Source organism: Urocampus carinirostris, chromosome 6, assembly GCF_059441175.1.
Source record: "Urocampus carinirostris isolate Australia breed hairy pipefish chromosome 6, RoL_Ucar_1.0, whole genome shotgun sequence".
Lineage (NCBI taxonomy): Eukaryota > Metazoa > Chordata > Actinopteri > Syngnathiformes > Syngnathidae > Urocampus > Urocampus carinirostris.
The window spans coordinates 6873864-6893335 of record NC_142354.1 but is presented as its reverse complement, the minus strand read 5'-3'; the positions used below and the strand labels follow the sequence as shown (position 1 = coordinate 6893335).

Sequence of the window (19472 nt, the reverse complement as noted above, 5' to 3'; positions counted from 1 at the left end):
GGAATGTGGGAGGGAACTGCAGTGTCCGGAAGAAAAACCAACGCAAGCACGTAGAGAACATGCAAACTCCACACAGAAAGGCAGGGATTTGTATTTTAACCCATGACCTCAGAGCTGTGGCGCTGACCACTCACCTGCCTTGTCACCTTCCATGAATGCTTATTAAATAATTTCAAATTGTCTGCATCCTTTCATTGCTTTTTCTCTTTGTTGTGTTGCCTCCAGATGTGCACTTTCATATTGAAGCATTCAACTAATCCCATTTCTGCTATTACTTGTTGCCAGGGTTCGATATCTAACCGGAGGCCTTGTAGAAGGCGTATTGAAAAGTCAGCAGTTCCACAAACTATGTATCCACTGCTTCTGTCCAACTGACATTTTTAGCCCTAAATTGAAAAGAGATTTATGCCAGAAATAAGAAAGGACAGGCTTGATTTCAGCATTAGCTTTGATGGTGTTAGAAAACAACTTCTTGATTGAAGTGAAATGCACATAATCTCTACGACAGAATAGTTAAAATCTTGAAGAAAGAAAGGAGGCTGAATTTTGTGCAAATACAAATTTTAGGTGAGTAAAATGTGGCCCCAAAAACATTGCAATTTAATGAGGTTATTATTGATGCTGTTTAATATGTGTTGCAACTGTAGCTCCAGTAAATGTTTTATAGCCATAAAATAGTTATTGAGGGTTGGATTGCTCCAGTCTACTGAAGTCCGAGGTGTAATTTACCCAGCCCACCACTGTTTGACACATAACTGATTTAAAGGGACACTGTGTAATAATCAGGGTTGGGTAGGGTTTTTTAACTTGATTACTTTCAATTACTTTTGGATTACTTCAATACCAAATATGCTAATAAAAGACAAAAGAAACTAAATATAAATAAAATTATGACTCACAACACGTGGTAAGCTTTCTCTCCTGGCTTTGATCTCTTTGATCTCCGGCAAAACTAATATAAAAAGGGACAGAAACAAAATGAAAATAAATCCAAACAGCTTGCCAACATTATTTTTGCCGTTCCATGTATTCCGGTACTCCCCAAGCCTGCACAAAATTTAGTAATTTTATTCATACTTAGTTTATTTTGTCTTTTATTAGCATATTTGGTATTGGAGTAATCCAAAAGTAATTGGAAGTAATCAAGTTAAAGTAACCCTACCCAACCCTGGTAATAATTGACCACCATAGATCACTTTGTTGTGCTACATAACAAGGATAAAAACTACGGAGTTAAAGTGACCATACTGCAACAATTTTAGCCCAGGATTTTGGTTTGTGGGGGTACCTATAGCAACAAGAGAACGGACAATCATGTCAGCGTCTTCTAGGTGAGCCTCATGTTATGTAGAATTAAGACACATTTCTCGACCTACGGATATTTAAAAAAGGCAGGTCTATATGATGGTTCGTGTATTTTTACTTGTGTTTTTAAAATCAATATTCTATTAAGAAATTAAAGCTGAGTCAATAATACACAACATCCCTTTTAAACTTTTCTGGAGGGGGGCAGATAGTTGTACAAGTGGCTTATTTGCAAGCAAAAAAAAAAAGGAAAACTGAATCATTTTCAGGATTTTCCCTTTTACAGGACAATTTTAATCATTTGTGGTTTCATTGTGACATGATTTAAACTTTTTAATAATCTTTAGCGCCCTCTGCTGCTCACCAAAAAGTAAAGCAGCACGCGGTGTTCATTTAGTCGGGGATTGGTCCCAGTGCAACATCATTGCAAATCAGCAGTTCCAACCATCAGTGGATACATTTGAAAAGGAAAAAAAATCAAGACAAACTATATAGATAAAAAAGGGGAAAATGCTTATATTTAACATTTTCTCCTTATATTAGTCTCCCACGGTCAAAGTTGTGTTTTCAAAAACATCAACTTAAATTGCACATTTATAATGTTATCAGGCAAGACTGACGTCCAAAATTTGAATGTGGGCATTATAATCCTGTATGTATAGAAATACATACCGGAGTATTATCATCTTTGTGCAGTCATTGATATCTTAAAATTTATCGCTGACCACATCTGCATGCCAATGGTGGAGGCGGACAACTGCAGTATAACCACCGATTCCTAACCACCAGGCCACTAGTGAAATGACATGAGAAAATTCAATGGGGCTTATGTCATCATCACACTATTTTTAATCGCGGCATAAATGTTACAGAAATAAGAAAACAGAGTGATTAAAAATCACTTTATCTGACCTCGAACTAATCATTGTAAATGAAAAACATTGCTGCAAACAAGTTTATTTATATTTCAGGTCGACTGAATTACTTCCCAGTGTCTTATCTTCATTCAGTTCAAAATTTTATGAGCCCTTCGTAAAGACATTGTGAGTTGGCGATACAGTACAGTATTATAATGGTACCCAACCTTTTCTGAAGCAAGGGCCGTTGTAATGTCTGACAACATTCTGGTAGCCCGGCTCAATAGTAACAAACATAGCACCGTGCTAAAAATAGTGTGATGATGACATAGAACGAGGCTTGCATGTTTTGTCTGCATCGCTAATAGTCTAGTCAGTATCCGGCACATGTTCTGCTGGGGATCCGGGTTTGATTCTGTTTCATCCAATTTTTACAATTGTGATCAGCATCCACGGTATAATCCAATTAATCAATTAATGCAAAAATATGGTACTTATTTATTTTTATTGCAACCCTAACCCTTACTGTGGTTTTAATTGTATGGGCCTTATAATGTGGAGCGCCTTATATATAAAAAGAATACCACTAAAGACTCATGTTTGGGGCTGCGCCTTAAAATCCAGTGCGCCCTATAGTGTGGAACATACGGTAATCGTTGCCCGACTCATACAAAATGGAAGCTGATGTAGCCGTATCGAAATGCTGACACCCTTTAAGTTCCTCCTCTGAGTAGCGTATACAAGGCTATGACGGTGAAGGCTGCAGCAGTGTATGTGAAAGCGGCATTGTACAGTGTGCTGCGACCAAGCTGTAGGCCTAGGGTCTCCTGTGTCTCCACTGCGGATCCCGCCGCCCACTCGGAGCCCCGCCGGGGGCCACTTTCCAGTAGGTTCCTCACGTGGGACAGCTCATTGTGAACCCCTCCCAGGCTTTGCTGTAGTTTCGATACTTGAGGTAAAATAGACTCCAGGACGGTCGAACGGTCGACAGAGGGAGGACCGCTACGCTCAGTGATGGCGCCCCCTGGGAGGGAGACCCTGAGGCTGTCAATGAGTGCCCCAAGTTCCTCCTGCTGTGATCGGTGGTTCCCGGCTTGGATTCGGAGGGCTTCCTGCAGGTTTTCTGGACCTTTCTGAGCCTCAAGCAACAGACTTTTGAGCTCCTACAAAATACCACACACATACCAAGTGTTTATGAGCATAACCTTCTTTTTTAGGATTTTTCATTTCACATCAAAAAACAAAAGAGGGAAATGATAAGGAAGAAAAATATATTGTAACGCCAGAATCATCTCCCGTCAGACATCATTGTCCAAACAAAAAGCTCACCAAAAATCAAACAAAACTGTCACATCGCTAACAGAAAATACACTAACAGAAAAAGAAAATATCTATAAAACATTGCTTTTGCAGAAAACGGAAACAAAATATTTTTCTCTTACTCCATCTCAAGAGTTCCACCTTAACATACAATGACTTGCCGCATGCAGTTTCCTTCGCCTTTCGCGTCTGTATCGCGGGTAAAATTTAGCGTTTTTTTTTTTTTGCCCGTGGTTGCCCGCGGTGGAAAATGTGCAAAATTGGCCGGCGACTGTTCCGCGTTCTTATCGCGGGTAACCGCGGCTGCATCGCTGTGCTGCCCGCGGTTACCCGTGGTCTAAATTTTTGAGCAGCGCAAAACTTTTTCGCGCAGCCAACTGCGTGTGAATTTCTTACCGCGTGTAAAGCACGGCTGTATCGCGTCTGTATCGCAATCTCAAAGGGTCCAACAGCGTCTGCTTCACGGGCAGAAATTTCTGGCCGTGATACGCCCGTAAAAGGCTGTGTGACCGGACCTTATTGAGGCTTATAAAAAGCTTTTAATTTTTTGTAGTTGCAGACTTTTTTGGGGGGTCAAAAACGGCTCTTATAAAATGTTGGGTTGCCAACCGGTAAGTAAATGCGGTTTCCTATTACGTCCGCCTGATAACTACAAAGTATCATGTGACGTGGATGGTGTCCTTAATACAGTCGTGCAAGTGGAAAGACTATTGTAAAAATTATAATTTGACAGGGCCGAAATGATTTGTGAAATAAAAAATATCCTTTATAAATTACAGTATTTTGTCTCTGTTAAGAGTGCTTGAGTCTTAAAATTGGTTTTGTTTTTTGGTTTCAATGTAATGTATTTGATAAATAAATAAAGGTTTCTACTTCGCAGGTTTTGAAAATGGCAGGACCTATTTAGAACGCAACCCAAGGGAGTATTCTACATTAATTTAATCCAATCATTTTACTAAAATAATTCATATTAGTAGTGTTAGGCTAATCACAGGGCATCCAGTATTTGTTAACATCTATTATCTGCACGGCTTATCCTCAGCAGGGTCGTGGGCGTCCTGGAGCCCAACCCAGCCATCTTCAGGCAGTGGGCAGGGGACACCCTGAACTGGTTTCCAGCCGGTTGCAGGGCATAAAGAGACAGCCAACTCACTTGCTCATTCACACCTTAGGGACAATTTTGACCGGCCAATGAACCTAAAATGCATGTTTTTAGAATGTGGGAGGAAACCCACTCAAGCACGGGGAGAACATGCAAACTCCACACAGAAAGGTCGATCCCATGACCTCAGAACAGTGACGCACAAGAGCTGATTTGATGGGGCAGAGGATGACTGGATATCATGCCGGCTTCACAGTTCAGATGTCCTGGGTTCAATTGCAGTTAACCTCCCTGTGTGGAGTTTGCATGTTTTCCCTGTGCCTGAGTGTTGTTCTTCCCTCCGGGAACTCAAATTTCCTCCAACATTTGAAAAATGTGCACGGCACGCATTGCAGTAAAAATTGCAACAACAGAGCAAACATTTCTCGCGGCATCCTCACCTGCAGGCGCACACGGTTGACATAGGTGGAGCCCATAACCCCGATGAGTGCCCCCAGCACGGACCCGATGAGTGACCAGTTCTTGGTGCGCTCGGCACGCGTGCGCTCTTTTTCATGGCTCTCGCGCACAGCGGCTGAAAAAGCAGCAAAGTTTTCACGCTCGCCCGCCTCGGCTTGCCCGTGAGCAACACGAAGGCGGCGCTCGTCCAGCAGAAGGCGGTGCTCCAGGGTGGCCAACTCTAGGTAGGCGGGCTCTTCCCGTGACACACGCTCCAGGCGCGCCCGGGCTTCTTTCAGCCGACCCTGGACCGCCTCCAGGCTGCCATGGGCCTCGCGTACCAGGCCTCTCGATGTCATGAACGCCGCCTCTGCCTGCAACATCATCCACAACAGCTTGTTTTGGAAAATGTCTCCCCCAGTCGGTCCAACTTTCAACATAACAATCAGCCTGTCCACTTCAGTATACGGGACCAGAAAGGACTTACATACAATGAGTATTTATTTTCCAGCAACATGGTTCAGGAGTTTGGGGGTCACCCAGACAAATTTGTGTTTTCTATAATAAAGTAACACTCTTTTGTTGTCCAATGTCTGTGTTTTGCCCACATTAATCATTTTCTTTTGTTGGCGAGTCCCAGATATGGCTTATCTTTTTGCTACTCTGCCTTGAAGGCCAGCATCTTGGAGTTACCTCTTCATAATGTTTTTTCTGTGGGTACTATTTAACGAGGCCGCTCGGTAAGGATCTGGAAAGCGTCTTTTTCTCAAACTAGAGACTCTAATGTACTTGTCCTCTTTCTTGGTATTGTAGGGAGCCCCTCACTCCTCTTTCTACTCTGGTAAGAGTCTACTTATGCTGTTCTTTGGAAGGAGTGGTGCACACTGTTGGAGGAGTTCTTTAGTGTCTAGGCAATTTCTCGCAGGAAACAGCCTTAATTTCTTGGAAAAAAATCACAGACTGTCAAGTTTCACAGGAAAGTTATCTTTAACTGGCCCTTTTGAAAGTTTGAGATTAAATCGGGCCTAAAAAATCCAGCACGACCCGACCCGCAGGTATAAAAGCCCAAACAAGCTTGAGTCCGGCCGATTAACTTGATTTGAAGGACCGAGTGGGAAGTAAACTCAAATTTTCACATTTTATTTGTGAGGAAGGGTGATTTTGGCCATCTCCGACATTCCCCCTACGCCCTTTTTACCTGGCCCCTCTTTCTTTGTAAATATCTCATATTTGAATGTGGGCACATGCGGCTTATAGTGAGCTACGGCTTACGTATGTACAATATTGTTATGCCTTTAAAAACTGTGTGCATCTTATATTCAGGTGCCCTATATAGGCCAGAATTTTGTGTGTGTATATATATATATATATATATATATATATATATATATATATACACATCCATCCATTACCTGCACCACTTATCCTCAGCTCCAGCACCCCAGCGTGCTGGAGCCCATCCCAGCTATCTTCAGGCAGTGGGCAGGGGACACCCTGAGCTGTTTATATATATATTTCCAGAAATACTTATCCTCACTAGGGCGGTAGGGGTGCTGGAGCTCATACCAGCTGACATTGGGCAGTGGGAACTCTGGGCTGATGTAAAGTGGCCCCTCTACTCTAGTTATGAGATTTGAGATAATAGATGCAAAAATGTTACAGGACATACAAAAGAAAATATAAGTTACGAGAGTTTACAGCTGCTATAGTGTTTTTTTATAGTGCTTTCTCGTGCTGCCTCACTCCTCCCGCACCTCTCTACCTCACTCTTACAATGTCAAGGATAAACCTATGTTGGCAACCCCGACTTCTTCCATGGTAAATGCTCATAATAAACTTGCATTACATCAAGGAACATGGGCTGGCAAAATGGCCAAACCCACCACCTCAGCCCACCAATTTCTTTATAGCCCATTTTTTGATGCCTTTCTCCAAAAGCTGAGTTAATTGGGATGGAGTCCTGAAGTATCGCCTTATAAATCCGTTTTTCGCCTCTTTGATTGAAAAAAAATAAGATAAATATACATTATTTTAACTTAAAAAATGGAATATGGGGCGAAAAAACAAACAAATTAAACAAATGAGAAATTTAAAGGAAAAATGTCTGCCCTTCCCTGTGACTGACTGGCGACCAGTCTGAGAACGAAGTTCTTGTCCTACTGACCTCTGTGACTTTGGTCTGCGCTTGGCGAACCTCATTGAGGCCAACGAATTCCTCGTACTTCTCCCACCAACTGTTCATCGTGCTGGCGGCCATCATGGCAGACTTGTGGCTCCACTGCTGTCCCAACCGACCAGCATGCTTAGGGAAAAACAAACAACTAAATTATTTAAAAAATGTAAAATTCATTAACACTTTCAAAAGCCATTGACAATGCATTTTCTAATGGTACATATTGGAGATGACATGTAGGGACAAGTATTCTCTGTGTCAGGTTCATAAAATGTACCATATTTTCCATATTATAAGCCGCACCCAAAAATTCCAAATAGGAAAGAAATTTGAACGTGTGCTTTATTATCCGGTGTGCCCTATTTATAGATAAAATTGAAAATTAAGACCAGAATAATTGTGCAATTATTGATAAGTCGATATTTATTGCTGAACAGATTCACATAATAATGGTTGCAACGGGGATCGAACCAAGATAGTGAAGATAAGAAAGCTGAATCCTAACCACTAGGCCACTTGAGACATGCCAGGCATCCATAAGGGCATTAGGCCTTATATCATCATCACATGATTTTTAGACACAGCACCAGAAACAAATGTTAGAGAAATGAGAAGAAACAAGAAAGTGGTTAAAAGCCCGTATCACTATTTAGTTTCATTTTTTTTCTCAGCTCATACTAAGCATTGCAAGTGACAAACATTGTTGAATACATGTGGCCCTGCGTTTATTTATACCTTTCAGGATGACCGAATTACTTTCCACAATGCCTTTCTCTTCATTCAGTTCAGAATTGTGTGTGCTTCATTAAGACTTAACGAATCACCAATACAGTATTTTATTTCAGTATTTCCCCCACCGTTTCTGTACCACGGACCGGTTTCATGTCTGACAATATTCTCGCGGCCCTAATTTTTGAGGGTGCGTTTAATAATCTGGTGCACTTTATTGTGTGGAAAATACGATATTCATTTGGGTAAAGTGGCGGTCAAAGACAAAAACTTTTATGTGGATTAATCACATTCAAATCTCGGTTTAGTCTCGATTAAAATGGAGTATTTCCTCATGTTTTGCTCTTAATCCATTCATTAACAATTTGTATGAAGTGAATTTACATAAACCGTTTATACAGGGAGTGCAGAATTATTAGGCAAGTTGTATTTTTGAGGATTAATTTTATTATTGAACAACAACCATGTTCTTAATGAACCCAAAAGTCTCATTAATATCAAAGCTGAATATTTTGGAAGTTGGAGTGGGGCTTTTTTAGTTTTAGCTATTTTAGGGGGATATCTGTATGTGCAGGTGACTATTACTGTGCATAATTATTAGGCAACTTAACAAAAAACAAATGTATACCCATTTCAATTATTTATTTTCATCAGGGAAACCAATATAACAGCTCAACATTCACAAATATACATTTCTGACATTCAAAAACAAAACAAAAACAAATCAGTGACCAATATAGCCACCTTTCTTTGCAAGGACACTCAAAAGCCTGCCATCCATGGATTCTGTCAGTGCTTTGATCTGTTCACGATCAACATTGCGTGCAGCAGCAACCACAGCCTCCCAGACACTGTTCAGAGAGGTGTACTGTTTTCCCTCCTTGTAAATCTCACATTTGATGAGGGACCACAGGTTCTCTATGGGGTTCAGATCAGGTGAACAAGGAGGCCATGTCATTAGTTTTTCTTCTTTTAGACCCTTTCTTGCCAGCCACGATGTGGAGTACTTGGATGCGTGTGATGGAGCGTTGTCCTGCATGAAAATCATGTTTTACTTGAAGGATGCGGACTTCTTCCTGAACCACTGCTTGAAGAAGGTGTCTTCCAGAAACTAGCAGTAGGACTGGGAGTTGAGCTTGAGTCCATCCTCAACCCGAAAAGGCCCCACAAGCTCATCTTTGATGATACCAGCCCATACCAGTACCCCACCTCCACCTTGCTGGCGTCTGAGGCGGACTGGAGCTCTCTGCCCTTTACCGATCCAGCCACGGGCCCATCCATCTGGCCCATCAAGACTCACTCTCATTTCATCAGTCCATAAAACCTTAGAAAAATCCGTCTTGAGATTTTTCTTGGCCCAGTCTTGACGTTTCAGCTTGTGTGTCTTGTTCAGTGGTGGTCGTTTTTCAGCCTTTCTTACCTTGGCCATGTCTCTGAGTATTGCACACCTTGTGCTTTTGGGCACTCCAGTGATGTTGCAGCTCTGAAATATGGCAAAACTGGTGGCAAGTGGCATCTTGGCAGCTGTACGCTTGACTTTTCTCAGTTCACGGGCAGTTATTTTGCGCCTTGGTTTTTCTACACGCTTCTTGCGACCCTGTTGACTATTTTGAATGTAACGCTTGATTGTTCGATGATCACGCTTCAGAAGCTTGGCAATTTTAAGAGTGCTGCATCCCTCTGCAAGATATCTCACTATTTTTGACTTTTCAGAGCCTGTCAAGTCCCTCTTCTGACCCATTTTGCCAAAGGAAAGGAAGTTGCCTAATAATTATGCACACCTGATATAGGGTGTTGATGTCATTAGACCACACCCCTTCTCATTACAGAGATGCACATCACCTGATATGCTTAATTGGTAGTAGGCTTTCGAGCCTATACAGCTTGGAGTAAGACAACATGCATAAAGAGGATGATGTGGTCAAAATACTCATTTGCCTAATAATTCTGCACTCCCTGTACATGTACTTTAGTGCAACACAGGAATTCTGGTTACAGTGTACAGTACTGCACACTTGAAATTTCTGTCATTTGGGATATTTCTATGCGGCAAAGCACTGTGGTGTTTGCAGTACATAGAGAGACAAATGATACACGCAAACTCCATCTTAAGTGCTTAAAAAGCCTCATATAAATTGGATGATTTCTCTGGGACGATTTTGTTTAATTTTTGCATATCTAGTGGACGCAACAGTTGTAAAAATCCATAGGGTTGTAAATCTTTGCTTTTGGAAAGCCGCGTACAAGACACATTGTAAATTCATAGAACACAGCAATGGATCCCAGCGAGAGCAAACAAGCATGGTCCTTTGCTGATTTTGGTGAGTGACATTTATAAAATCATCATTTAATGTCAAAAAAGTATGCAAGGTCAAGTGATGTTGCTCGTGTTCCTACCCTACCATTGCTTTCCTTACCTGTAAAACTGAGAGCACTCGCTCCTTCAAGCGATAGGAACCTGGCGGATCTGAGCCACTGGGTTGGGGGAGGGCACCGTAGGTCCGGACCACACAAGCCCGAACCGGCACAGGTCCAAATAGGAAAAAGCGGGACCAACAACCCGGGCCATGAACTCTGTACCTGCCACGATTATGATCAAATTACAAAGTACACATTAATCACCTTATTCCATTAAACCAGGTAATAGATCACTTAATTTTAATTTACCCCATTTAGAAGTGCAATTTGCCAATAGTTGATGCTTCAATTTCTTCCCAGCACCAGAATTTCCACCTGTAAGACAGTTTTAAGGGATTCAGAGGTAATCAGCCTTTTTATCACTATCATTGAGTACATTCGATAGACTGCACACAATTTTGCTTTTTTTTTCAAGCTAAATATTTTTTTCAACAATAATATATTGTTTGGACCCTTAATTGTAATGTAACCACTAGTCAAACGTTTTAATTTTTATTTATCCATATTTGGTTGTACTTCTGTTTTGTTGGAATAGCCAAATCACTCTCTCTGTGGAGCAGTTCGCTTGCCAGTGCACAACACCAGGTCAACTGCACGAGAGGGAAGTAGTGGGAGGTAGTGGGAGATGGGGGAAACGGACGCCAAAGCCTGTCCTTCGCAATAAAATCTAAGTTGAACAAGAATGTATAAACGGTCGGGCTTAATATCGTACCTCAATGTTTAAGGTTGGAGCCAAAACATTTTGCTGCTTGTGAAAGGCTTGCTCGCTTTGTAGTTGTCCGACCTTTCACTATTAAATCAACATTATATTACCTTGATTAACCACAGTCGGCCCGATTGTTTTGGTGATTTACCCCACTGTGTTTGTTAAAGCTGTAACATTATACTCTTTAGGCCTTCCAGAATCCGAATTAGAACCAACTCGTAATCTGACTGGCTAAATCAAAAGTTTCATTCTCACTTGTTTGGTTTCATGAGAGCCTGCAGATCCTGTTCGAGGTATTTTTCTGTGCCTAACAACAAGTAATGGCTGAAATGTTGTTGGTTAATGTAAATATGCAAAGACACATCTGGAAGTAGTGCAACCAGTGGGAAAGTAATAAAAGGAAACTGACAGAAAATTATTTAATAACTATTGATGGACAAAATAGAATTTACATCACAAGATTCATTTTTTTTACGCCAGCATAGAAGGCCTTGCAGTCCCTCACGGCCCATCAATGAAACAGGGTATTTGGTACTATGACACTGGCGTCTACTACAGCACCTCCATGGGCCAATCATGAAACACGTACAAACACTAATTTAAATTATAAAAAAAAGTGTAGTGTCGGTGTTCCAGGATTGGCCACAAAACTACCCTTTTTGTCCGCACTGCTACTAAGATTACTTTTCTTGATTTGACCTATTTTAAACAGTTAATTATTTTATCGTTTGTATTTCTACTTGTACTCCACATTTTTGTTGCTGGCTGTGCCCTTTTGTTTGAACGACCATTACATTTCGCTGTGGTATTTGTCACAGTAATTAATCATTTTGATTTTGTTTCATATTTCCACCCTTTTAGCTACCGCGTCTTCTATCCATTTATAATGATCACCACCTTGCATATTGCAACAGCCCCTCTGTCATCCTTTGTCACAAGCATTACGAATACAACCAACAAACACCTACCTGGTTTCTTATATGGTTCCTAAATAAACATTAACCAAGCCGATATTACCCATCTCAAAGTCACCATTCTGATTTGAAAAAAGTCAGCGATCCGGCAAAAGCAAGTAGTTTTGGTCAGGCAAATAATGATACTTCTATTTCCGGGTTCAAAGTATTTCTACCTACAGGGGTCTTTAAGGCGCTGCTTCTTTGCCTCCTAATATCGATATAGCACAATACAATTAAAAACACACAACTTTGCATCTTTATTTTTCGTTTTTTTGTTTTATTAAAGCTAAAAGATGTCTGGAAGGGAAGGTAAGACTTTGGTGTACTTCCCCGAGATGAATAACTGCAAATATTTGCGTAAAGTTGCTTTAACGTGTAGATGGGCTAGTTCGTCGTTGCTAAAAAGCGCGTCGCCAGTAGTGGATGTGATCCCAATTCCTAAAACAAAACAAAAATGTATTCTCAATCACAATGATTTTAGTGCATACGTTGCATTCATCATAGTTTGCATAAATTTAAATCACATTCTTTATTGATAATAACATGCTTCATTTCAATGTGCAGGGGGTAAAAAGAAGCCACTCAAGGCTCCCAAAAAAGCCAACAAGGACATGGATGAGGTAAGTTTCCTTAACATGGGGTGTGTATTCTACACTATTGCGTTTGTGGTATAGTAAAAGGCAATGTACACATTTGGGTCTGTGAGTTATTTTTCATCAACTGTGAATGCATGGTTAATTTGCTACGAGTAAATGTTATTCGCAGGGATCAGAATTTTCCGCGGATCCGCGGATTTCCGCTGTTTTTGAACCCCAAAGGCATTCCGACTTTTTCACTTTTTCTCTTGCGTAGCAAACAAATTCAAAATCCGACTGTCTCACTATTTCCTTTATTGCTCTGGCGCACCCTGGCGGCCGTTAGAAAAATTGGCCGCCCTGCTTTATTCCTGGATGCTGGCTATTTTCAGCTGAAAATGAAAATCTCCATTCTGATCCCTGTATTCAGTCTGTACTCAATTTCTGTTTAGGATGAGCTTGCCTTCAAGCAGAAACAGAAGGATGACCAGAAGGCCATGGAAGCCTTGAAGGTCAAAGCATCTGGAAAAGGACCTCTAGGTGTGTACAGACATGTTTTTAAATGTCATAAGATGGATATTAGTGGTGGCCACACTGTCCTCAGAAGCCGATTTTCTGCAAACTTGGGAGGTTTCTCTTCCCTAACACAGGTGATTTACATGATAAGCACTACAGGAGCTTGCTGAAGGTCTTGGTTCTTTGAATAAGCCGTATTGGAGCAGAGAAACCCTTAACACCTATAGGACCGAGCTCATTAAGGACTAGAGGTAAGATCGGGCCAAAAAAAAGCACCCGAGCCCGACGCAGGCCCGAGGGGTATTAAACCCGACCCGGACCGAGCCCGACTAATTAACTGGATTTGCTGGCGGCCCGAGGGGGCCCGAAATTACATATTTTATTTATAAGGAGGGGTGATTTATGATAACAAATTAAACTCTGCCTTTTGTTACAACATCTAGGCCTAAGTTAAATAAAACTGTATAAACATTTACATCTTTTATATTTCTGTGTCTGCACTGCAGATGTTACATTGAGCGACAATCTGTCATTGACGTTTTTTTTTTTTTTGAGGTAGCGAAAACATTTAAGGGCGTCCGTCATTTTGACGACTTGATCATTGGGCCATAATCCACAGCAGCAGTAGTAGTACGTCCTTAAGATTTTAGCGCAGCACTTTCATTAAGCGGGTGTTGACGTGTTGTGCCCTTTTCCGACTCCTATGCAAATTCCCCCCCCCCCCCTGATCGTATTCTATATAAAACGCTTATTAAAACAATAAAGCGAGCTAATTATAATAATTGGGAGATCCTAGTCTATATAACGCGTTTATTTAAACAATAAAGCGTGATTTTATTCTGCAAATTGCGTTTTTTAACGCGGATGAAAATGTCACCAACGTCAATGTACGCTTCCGACAAAAGCGATCGTATTCTATATAAAACGCTTATTAAAACAATAAAGCGAGCTAATTATAACAATTGGGAGATCCTAGTCTATATAACGCGTTTATTTAAACAATAAAGCGCGATCGTATTCTACAAATTGCGGTTTTTAACGCGGATGAAAATGTCACCAACGTCAATGTACGCTTCCGACAAAAGCGATCGTATTCTATATAATACGCTTTAAAACAAAATAAAGCGAGCTAATTATAATAATTGGGAGATTCTAGTCTATATAACGCGTTTATTTAAACAATAAAGCGCGATCGTATTTTACAAAATGCGTTTGTTAATGCGGATGGAAAAGTCACCAACGTCACTGTACGCTATGATTTCCGCAATCACAACTAATTGTACACAAATAATATTTATTTGATTTACTATATTCCTTGGTCTAGTATCCATACATAGTTTAAGTATATATTTTTAATGAACATATATTTATAATTATTAATTAATTAAAAAAAAAAAAAAAAGAAAAAAGCAGGACCGAACCCGACCCGACCGTATGACTGACATTTCAGGCCCGACCCGGCCCGAAATTGCCTCGGGTTCGGGCTCGGGCCATAAATCTTAGGTCTATTAAGGACCCAACTTGGCTCTCCTATCATTCAGATCAGATGTCTCCAACTTTACTAGCTGAGAGCTGCTTTTTGTTACTTGGTAATTAGGGTAAGTAGGGTTAAATAGACTGAGTCAAACATAAAAATATAATTTTCATATAAAATCACTATGAGCCTGCACTGAGTTTTTTTCAGAACGGGTCCGTGGGCACCTCTGCTGTCCTCAGGGGGTACCACATTGGAGACCCCTTATTTAGATGTACTGGAAACCAGATCAACGTATTTACACAGCAAAAATGGCCTCACCCCTTAACATTATCGGACTGTTGAAAAGCAACATTGTGTCTTCACTATGTCACCAGTCACTGAAAAAATGCAATCCCGCTCAAACTCTTGGGATTCAAGATATGCTGACCATTTTGTTCTTATCACAGAAACAACAGGATCTGTCTGAAACAGGATAGCTGAAAACTATAAAGCTCACCATTTACGTCCCCAGGTAGTCAGCTCATGAACTGCAAACATGGACTCGTTACACCCCAGACCACCCAGTGAATCGAACCGTGTAAAATACATACGCCAAAACAGTAGCTCAGGAGGTAGAGTGATCGTTTTAGGATTAAGGGATCCCAGTTCGAATCCCGGCTTGTCCGTGTTACATGTCGAAGTGTCCTTGGGTAAGACATTGAACCCCCAACTACCCCCAATAATCAGGTTAGCGCCTTACATGGCTGCACAGATCACGGCCGCTATTGGGAAATGTGAAGCACAATGTAAAGCGCTTTGGGAAGTCATTGACTTGAAAAGCGCTATATAAATGCAGATCATTTCATTTCATAACACAGAGACATAATAAAAAAAAGTCCGACTACAAGCATTTTTACAATGTTGGACGTTTCTTGTTGCAATCCGTCTGGTCCGCCACATAATTTTCATATACAACTAAATAGACCCGTAAAATTATTTTCAGTATGGCCGTTAGCCTCTGACCTTTTGATTGACGGCAATTGCAGGATTTTTTTTCACGATCAACAGCCAGCATTAGCCTATAAGGGCCTGTATTGATAAAACCTCCTTAGCTCCAAATATCTTAATCGACTCAAATGATTATTGAAACATTAGTTCGCCAATGAAGTTCTGAAAAAAACGCTACGCAGATGTACGGACTTTATTCAAATTAGATGCCAAAACAAATGTGCCTAACGCCACCCGTGATTCATTATTACGCACCATTATTACACGCAAGTGTGCACAATCAATTATTGGTTTCTGGAAAGGGAAGTCAACCATTTAAACCTCTTTTAGAATGTCTTAATAAAATTGTCAAGGTAAAATACGTAGGTGCAGAGGTTTTATAGCTGTAGACTGGTCGTCTCCAAATGGCCACTTTTGCAAATGCTTTAACCTACCCTTTGGAAAAAATGTGTAAAATACAATGTTTAGTTTTTCAGATTGTGATCAAATTTGACAAGGTACGGGGTAAGGCTTCAAGCTATTATCTCGCATGTTTTCTAGCTAAGCTGCCGATGCCGCACTCATATGCAAGCATTTAATTGGAAAAAAAATTCAGGTGAGAATAAAAACCTTCAATTTCTATGTGTTCCAACTCTGATTACTCAATGCTTTTAGCACTTGCAGTGATTATTTCAGTTTGGGACAAAACATCTGCGTGTCACCTTTCAAAAGACCATAACTGTCCATATTCTCCAAACGGTTCAGGGAATGCATTCAATTTTACCTTTGGTACGTCTTTGATTGGGATTTTAAACAATTGTACAGGAATGTGAAGGGGGTTAATTACCAAATGCTAGGGTATTTGGATTTTTACAGAAAAATCATTTCAAATAGCGTTTGCTTGTTTAAAGAACAATTGTGACTTGACTACTGTCAAATGTTCCCTTTTTTAAGCCACCAATGGTGAAAGTTTATTGTTCTCTTCAAACTCGCCGTCGGAAATATGTCGTCCATGCCATTGCCTGGAGAACGCCAACGGGCACTGTCCTCACACTTCAATATCGCAACTACAAGTCAGATAGCAATGACTAAGACGTGCACATGTTTACTACTGTGCCAAAGGAAAAAAAGAATGACTGCTGCGTCGCTTAAAATGCGATGTGAGCCTTATATCTGTTTTTAGAGCAGTGCATCTTAAATGGCCTGACTTGAGGACCCACTGTCCCAGCCTATTTACAAGCCACGACTCAGATCAAGAAAAAATTCTCAAATGTACTGACTGAAGGCAGTTTGACTCACCAGTTGAGGATCATTGTTCTATGCCAGGGGTTGGAAACCTATGGCTCGTAGACAAATTTGACAACATGCATTTGTGGTTCCGAATTAGGGTGAGGGAAGCCCTTTATGGAACACGTGAAGGTGAATCAACACTGTTATGCAATATGGTGCTGTCCTGTGTGTATATATGGGGCACATTTTTAACTACAGTTAACAGTCAAGGTGTCACACCAAGAAACCTTGTTTTGGCTTCACGTCGCTAAGAAATCTTTTTATATGGAAGCTCATTAAACAATGTTTGTTCACTGTTGAGACACCTTTTGATAAAAATCTCCAGAACTGTGAACTTATCCAAACGATTGGGTGAGCAGTAGGGCAAGCAGAGCTATGCACAAAGCGAAAGCACTTTCTACTGTCTCTTGGCCTGTGCTGTCTGCGCCGAAGATGAATACGTTGGGATCCTTGTTTGCAGAATTTATTTGAAATTTTTACAAAATTACTTTTCTTGTTAACTAAAATGACAGTCAAAATGAGCCTTAACACTCCCAAGTACCTGTGGCAGGGAGACAATTTATTATGTTCTGGCATTATTATCATTTCATATATTTTGATAAATCATCAAAATGAAATAAAATGCGCTGAAGAAAAAGATTTTGTCTGGGGACTGGGTTTTTTTGAGTTTTGTCTTAGAATATATGATGTGGTATCTCTCAAAAAAAAAAAGAAAAAAAAACAAACATTTTAGGCTTTTTTGGCTCTTTGAGTCAAAGGTCAAAAGGACCCATCTTCTAGATGAGGGCGACTGGGTACCTAATGAACCATACATTGGAAAATAGGGCCAGGTTACAACACATGTGATACGGTTTTTGCTGTTGTCATTGTTGGGTCTTACGGTATCCGACCTAATTGCATTTGCTTGTCATCATTTCTTTGAGGATTGAAGGGAACTGCAGTGACTGGACATGGACAATGATACTGAAACGGGATATGTTCTGATGTATTATATGAGGAATTTGATTTGTGGGTTAAAAACTTGAAATATTGTCAGTACATTTGAAATGTTTTGATCATCAAAGTACCACCACACCTCTTGATGTTCCTTAAATAAATTATATAAATGTTGGCCAAAAAAATAGTTTTTCATACACCCAGAATGGCATCTGAAATGTCTTCAGACGTCATCTGTTTTTCGCATTTATAGCACATGCTTTGTGGACTAAAGAAACTCGCCGTTTGCCTCTTTCCCCCACGCATTTCCTGAATTCTACAACCAGGGACTAAAATGATTTAATGTGTCTGTTACTTGATACCTTTGGTGCTGCGCTATTTCTCTCGAAAAAAATGCAAAACGCTAATCACAAGTGGGGTCCAAAGCGTGTGGGGCCAGGCTTTAGGACTTTTGGTTTACTCTCTGTACTTTTCTCTTCACTAGGTGGCAGCGGCATCAAGAAATCTGGCAAGAAATAAGACCTCAACCATTCCTGGCCGGTTTGACCCTATCTTGTCCAAGTTTATTTCCCCCCCTGCCAAAGTTCCCAGACAGTGTTGACTAGAGTCGTTATGGAACTTGTAACTTTTCTGATACTTTGTCTTTAACACTTAGTCAAATACTGACCAGCGACTTTTAAATAAAAGGAGTTTCGTTCTACCTGACTTATTGAAAATGCAAAGAATACAAAAACTATTTGAGTGTGTATTTTTTTTGCCCATGATAATGGAAGGAAATAAAATGTTTTGAAATTGCTTTCAGTGAGCTTTTTTGTTACATGGATCTAGATACATATTCAATGGTGGCAAAATCACATACAGGGGTCCCAAAACAATGTTTTCTGTTTTACTTTAGATAGCCACTACTTTTTCATGACTTTCTAAAATATTACAAATCTATTAAAGAGGGGTCTACAACCTTTTCAAGCTGTAAGATCATTTTTGTAATCCGTTAGCGCAAAAGGCACCCATTTTATATACATATTTAAAATGGCAACTTTGTTACATGGCTTGCTAAAAAAGCTTGAAAGTTGAAGATGTAAACAACTGACAGAGAGCTAGCTAGCCCACAGTCTTGTTCCACAGACAGACTGAGGAGATCATTTCTGTCGGAGTTTATAAAGATATAAACCCATTGCTGGCAAAAATATTCAAGTAGAGGCATTTAAAAAAATTAAATCTACTGCGCAAATGTAGTGAGCCCGGCCCGGCAGCCATCTTCTTTGGCCGATCTACTACATCCGGGTCAGCAGACATATTTATTGAAAGGTCACGCATGCGCAGTGACTACAATGGAGTCGCGCATACGTATTATATTACATACAATAGAAAAACATTGAAAATGTATTAAAAACAATGGAATTAGACTGAAAACGTAGATCTTTGAAAATGTGACGGTGTGTGTGTGTGTGATGATTACTTGTATATTAAGAATAGAAAAACAGGTTAATTTTATAGCATAGGAGTCTGAGAAATACACTTGACAATTTCTTCCTCATGCCACGAGGCTCTTTAACTCCACCCGGGGGAGTAAAAGCCCACATTAAACCACACCCCCACATTGCATATTACCCAATTTTTATAACAGTGTGTATTTTATGTAGCACTATTTAAATACTATTATACTATTTAAATAACAACACGTTACATTGGGGGCAGCACGGCGGCG

General features: G+C 40.4%; 2 protein-coding genes across 3 annotated transcripts; one reads left to right on the top strand and one right to left on the bottom strand.

Moving 5' to 3' along the window:
- Positions 1-1564: 1564 nt before the first annotated feature.
- On the bottom strand, positions 1565-12161 carry ccdc51 (coiled-coil domain containing 51). 2 transcript variants are annotated; one of them, XM_088337642.1, is made up of 6 exons: positions 12017-12161; positions 10592-10657; positions 10342-10504; positions 7187-7324; positions 5025-5396; positions 1565-3325 (listed from the first exon to the last, which is right to left on the bottom strand). In XM_088337642.1, exons 2-6 carry the CDS (start codon positions 10594-10596, stop codon positions 2876-2878), a joined length of 1128 nt encoding a protein of 375 aa, XP_088193768.1. In that variant the 5' UTR covers positions 10597-10657; positions 12017-12161; the 3' UTR covers positions 1565-2875. The 2 variants fall into 2 exon arrangements, with proteins under 2 accessions (XP_088193768.1, XP_088193769.1); XM_088337643.1 differs by lacking the exon at positions 12017-12161 and adding an exon at positions 11055-11989.
- tma7 (translation machinery associated 7 homolog) lies at positions 12147-18560 on the top strand. The gene is made up of 4 exons (XM_088337644.1): positions 12147-12313; positions 12569-12624; positions 13032-13119; positions 18249-18560. The coding sequence occupies exons 1-4, from the start codon at positions 12298-12300 to the stop codon at positions 18281-18283; spliced, it is 195 nt and encodes a 64-aa protein (XP_088193770.1). The 5' UTR covers positions 12147-12297; the 3' UTR covers positions 18284-18560.
- The last annotated feature ends 912 nt before the right edge of the window (positions 18561-19472 follow it).

What these genes read in the sequence shown, in the direction of transcription:
- ccdc51 (XM_088337642.1), bottom strand. An exon ending in GAGTGCTCTCAGTTTTACAG is followed by an intron (nt 7,325 to 10,341) that starts GTAAGGAAAGCA and finishes TTTTTCCCTAAG; the next exon opens with CATGCTGGTCGGTTGGGACA. An exon ending in CGCAGACCAAAGTCACAGAG is followed by an intron (nt 5,397 to 7,186) that starts GTCAGTAGGACA and finishes ATGATGTTGCAG; the next exon opens with GCAGAGGCGGCGTTCATGAC.
- tma7 (XM_088337644.1), top strand. An exon ending in CCAACAAGGACATGGATGAG is followed by an intron (nt 12,625 to 13,031) that starts GTAAGTTTCCTT and finishes ATTTCTGTTTAG; the next exon opens with GATGAGCTTGCCTTCAAGCA. An exon ending in ATCTGGAAAAGGACCTCTAG is followed by an intron (nt 13,120 to 18,248) that starts GTGTGTACAGAC and finishes TCTCTTCACTAG; the next exon opens with GTGGCAGCGGCATCAAGAAA.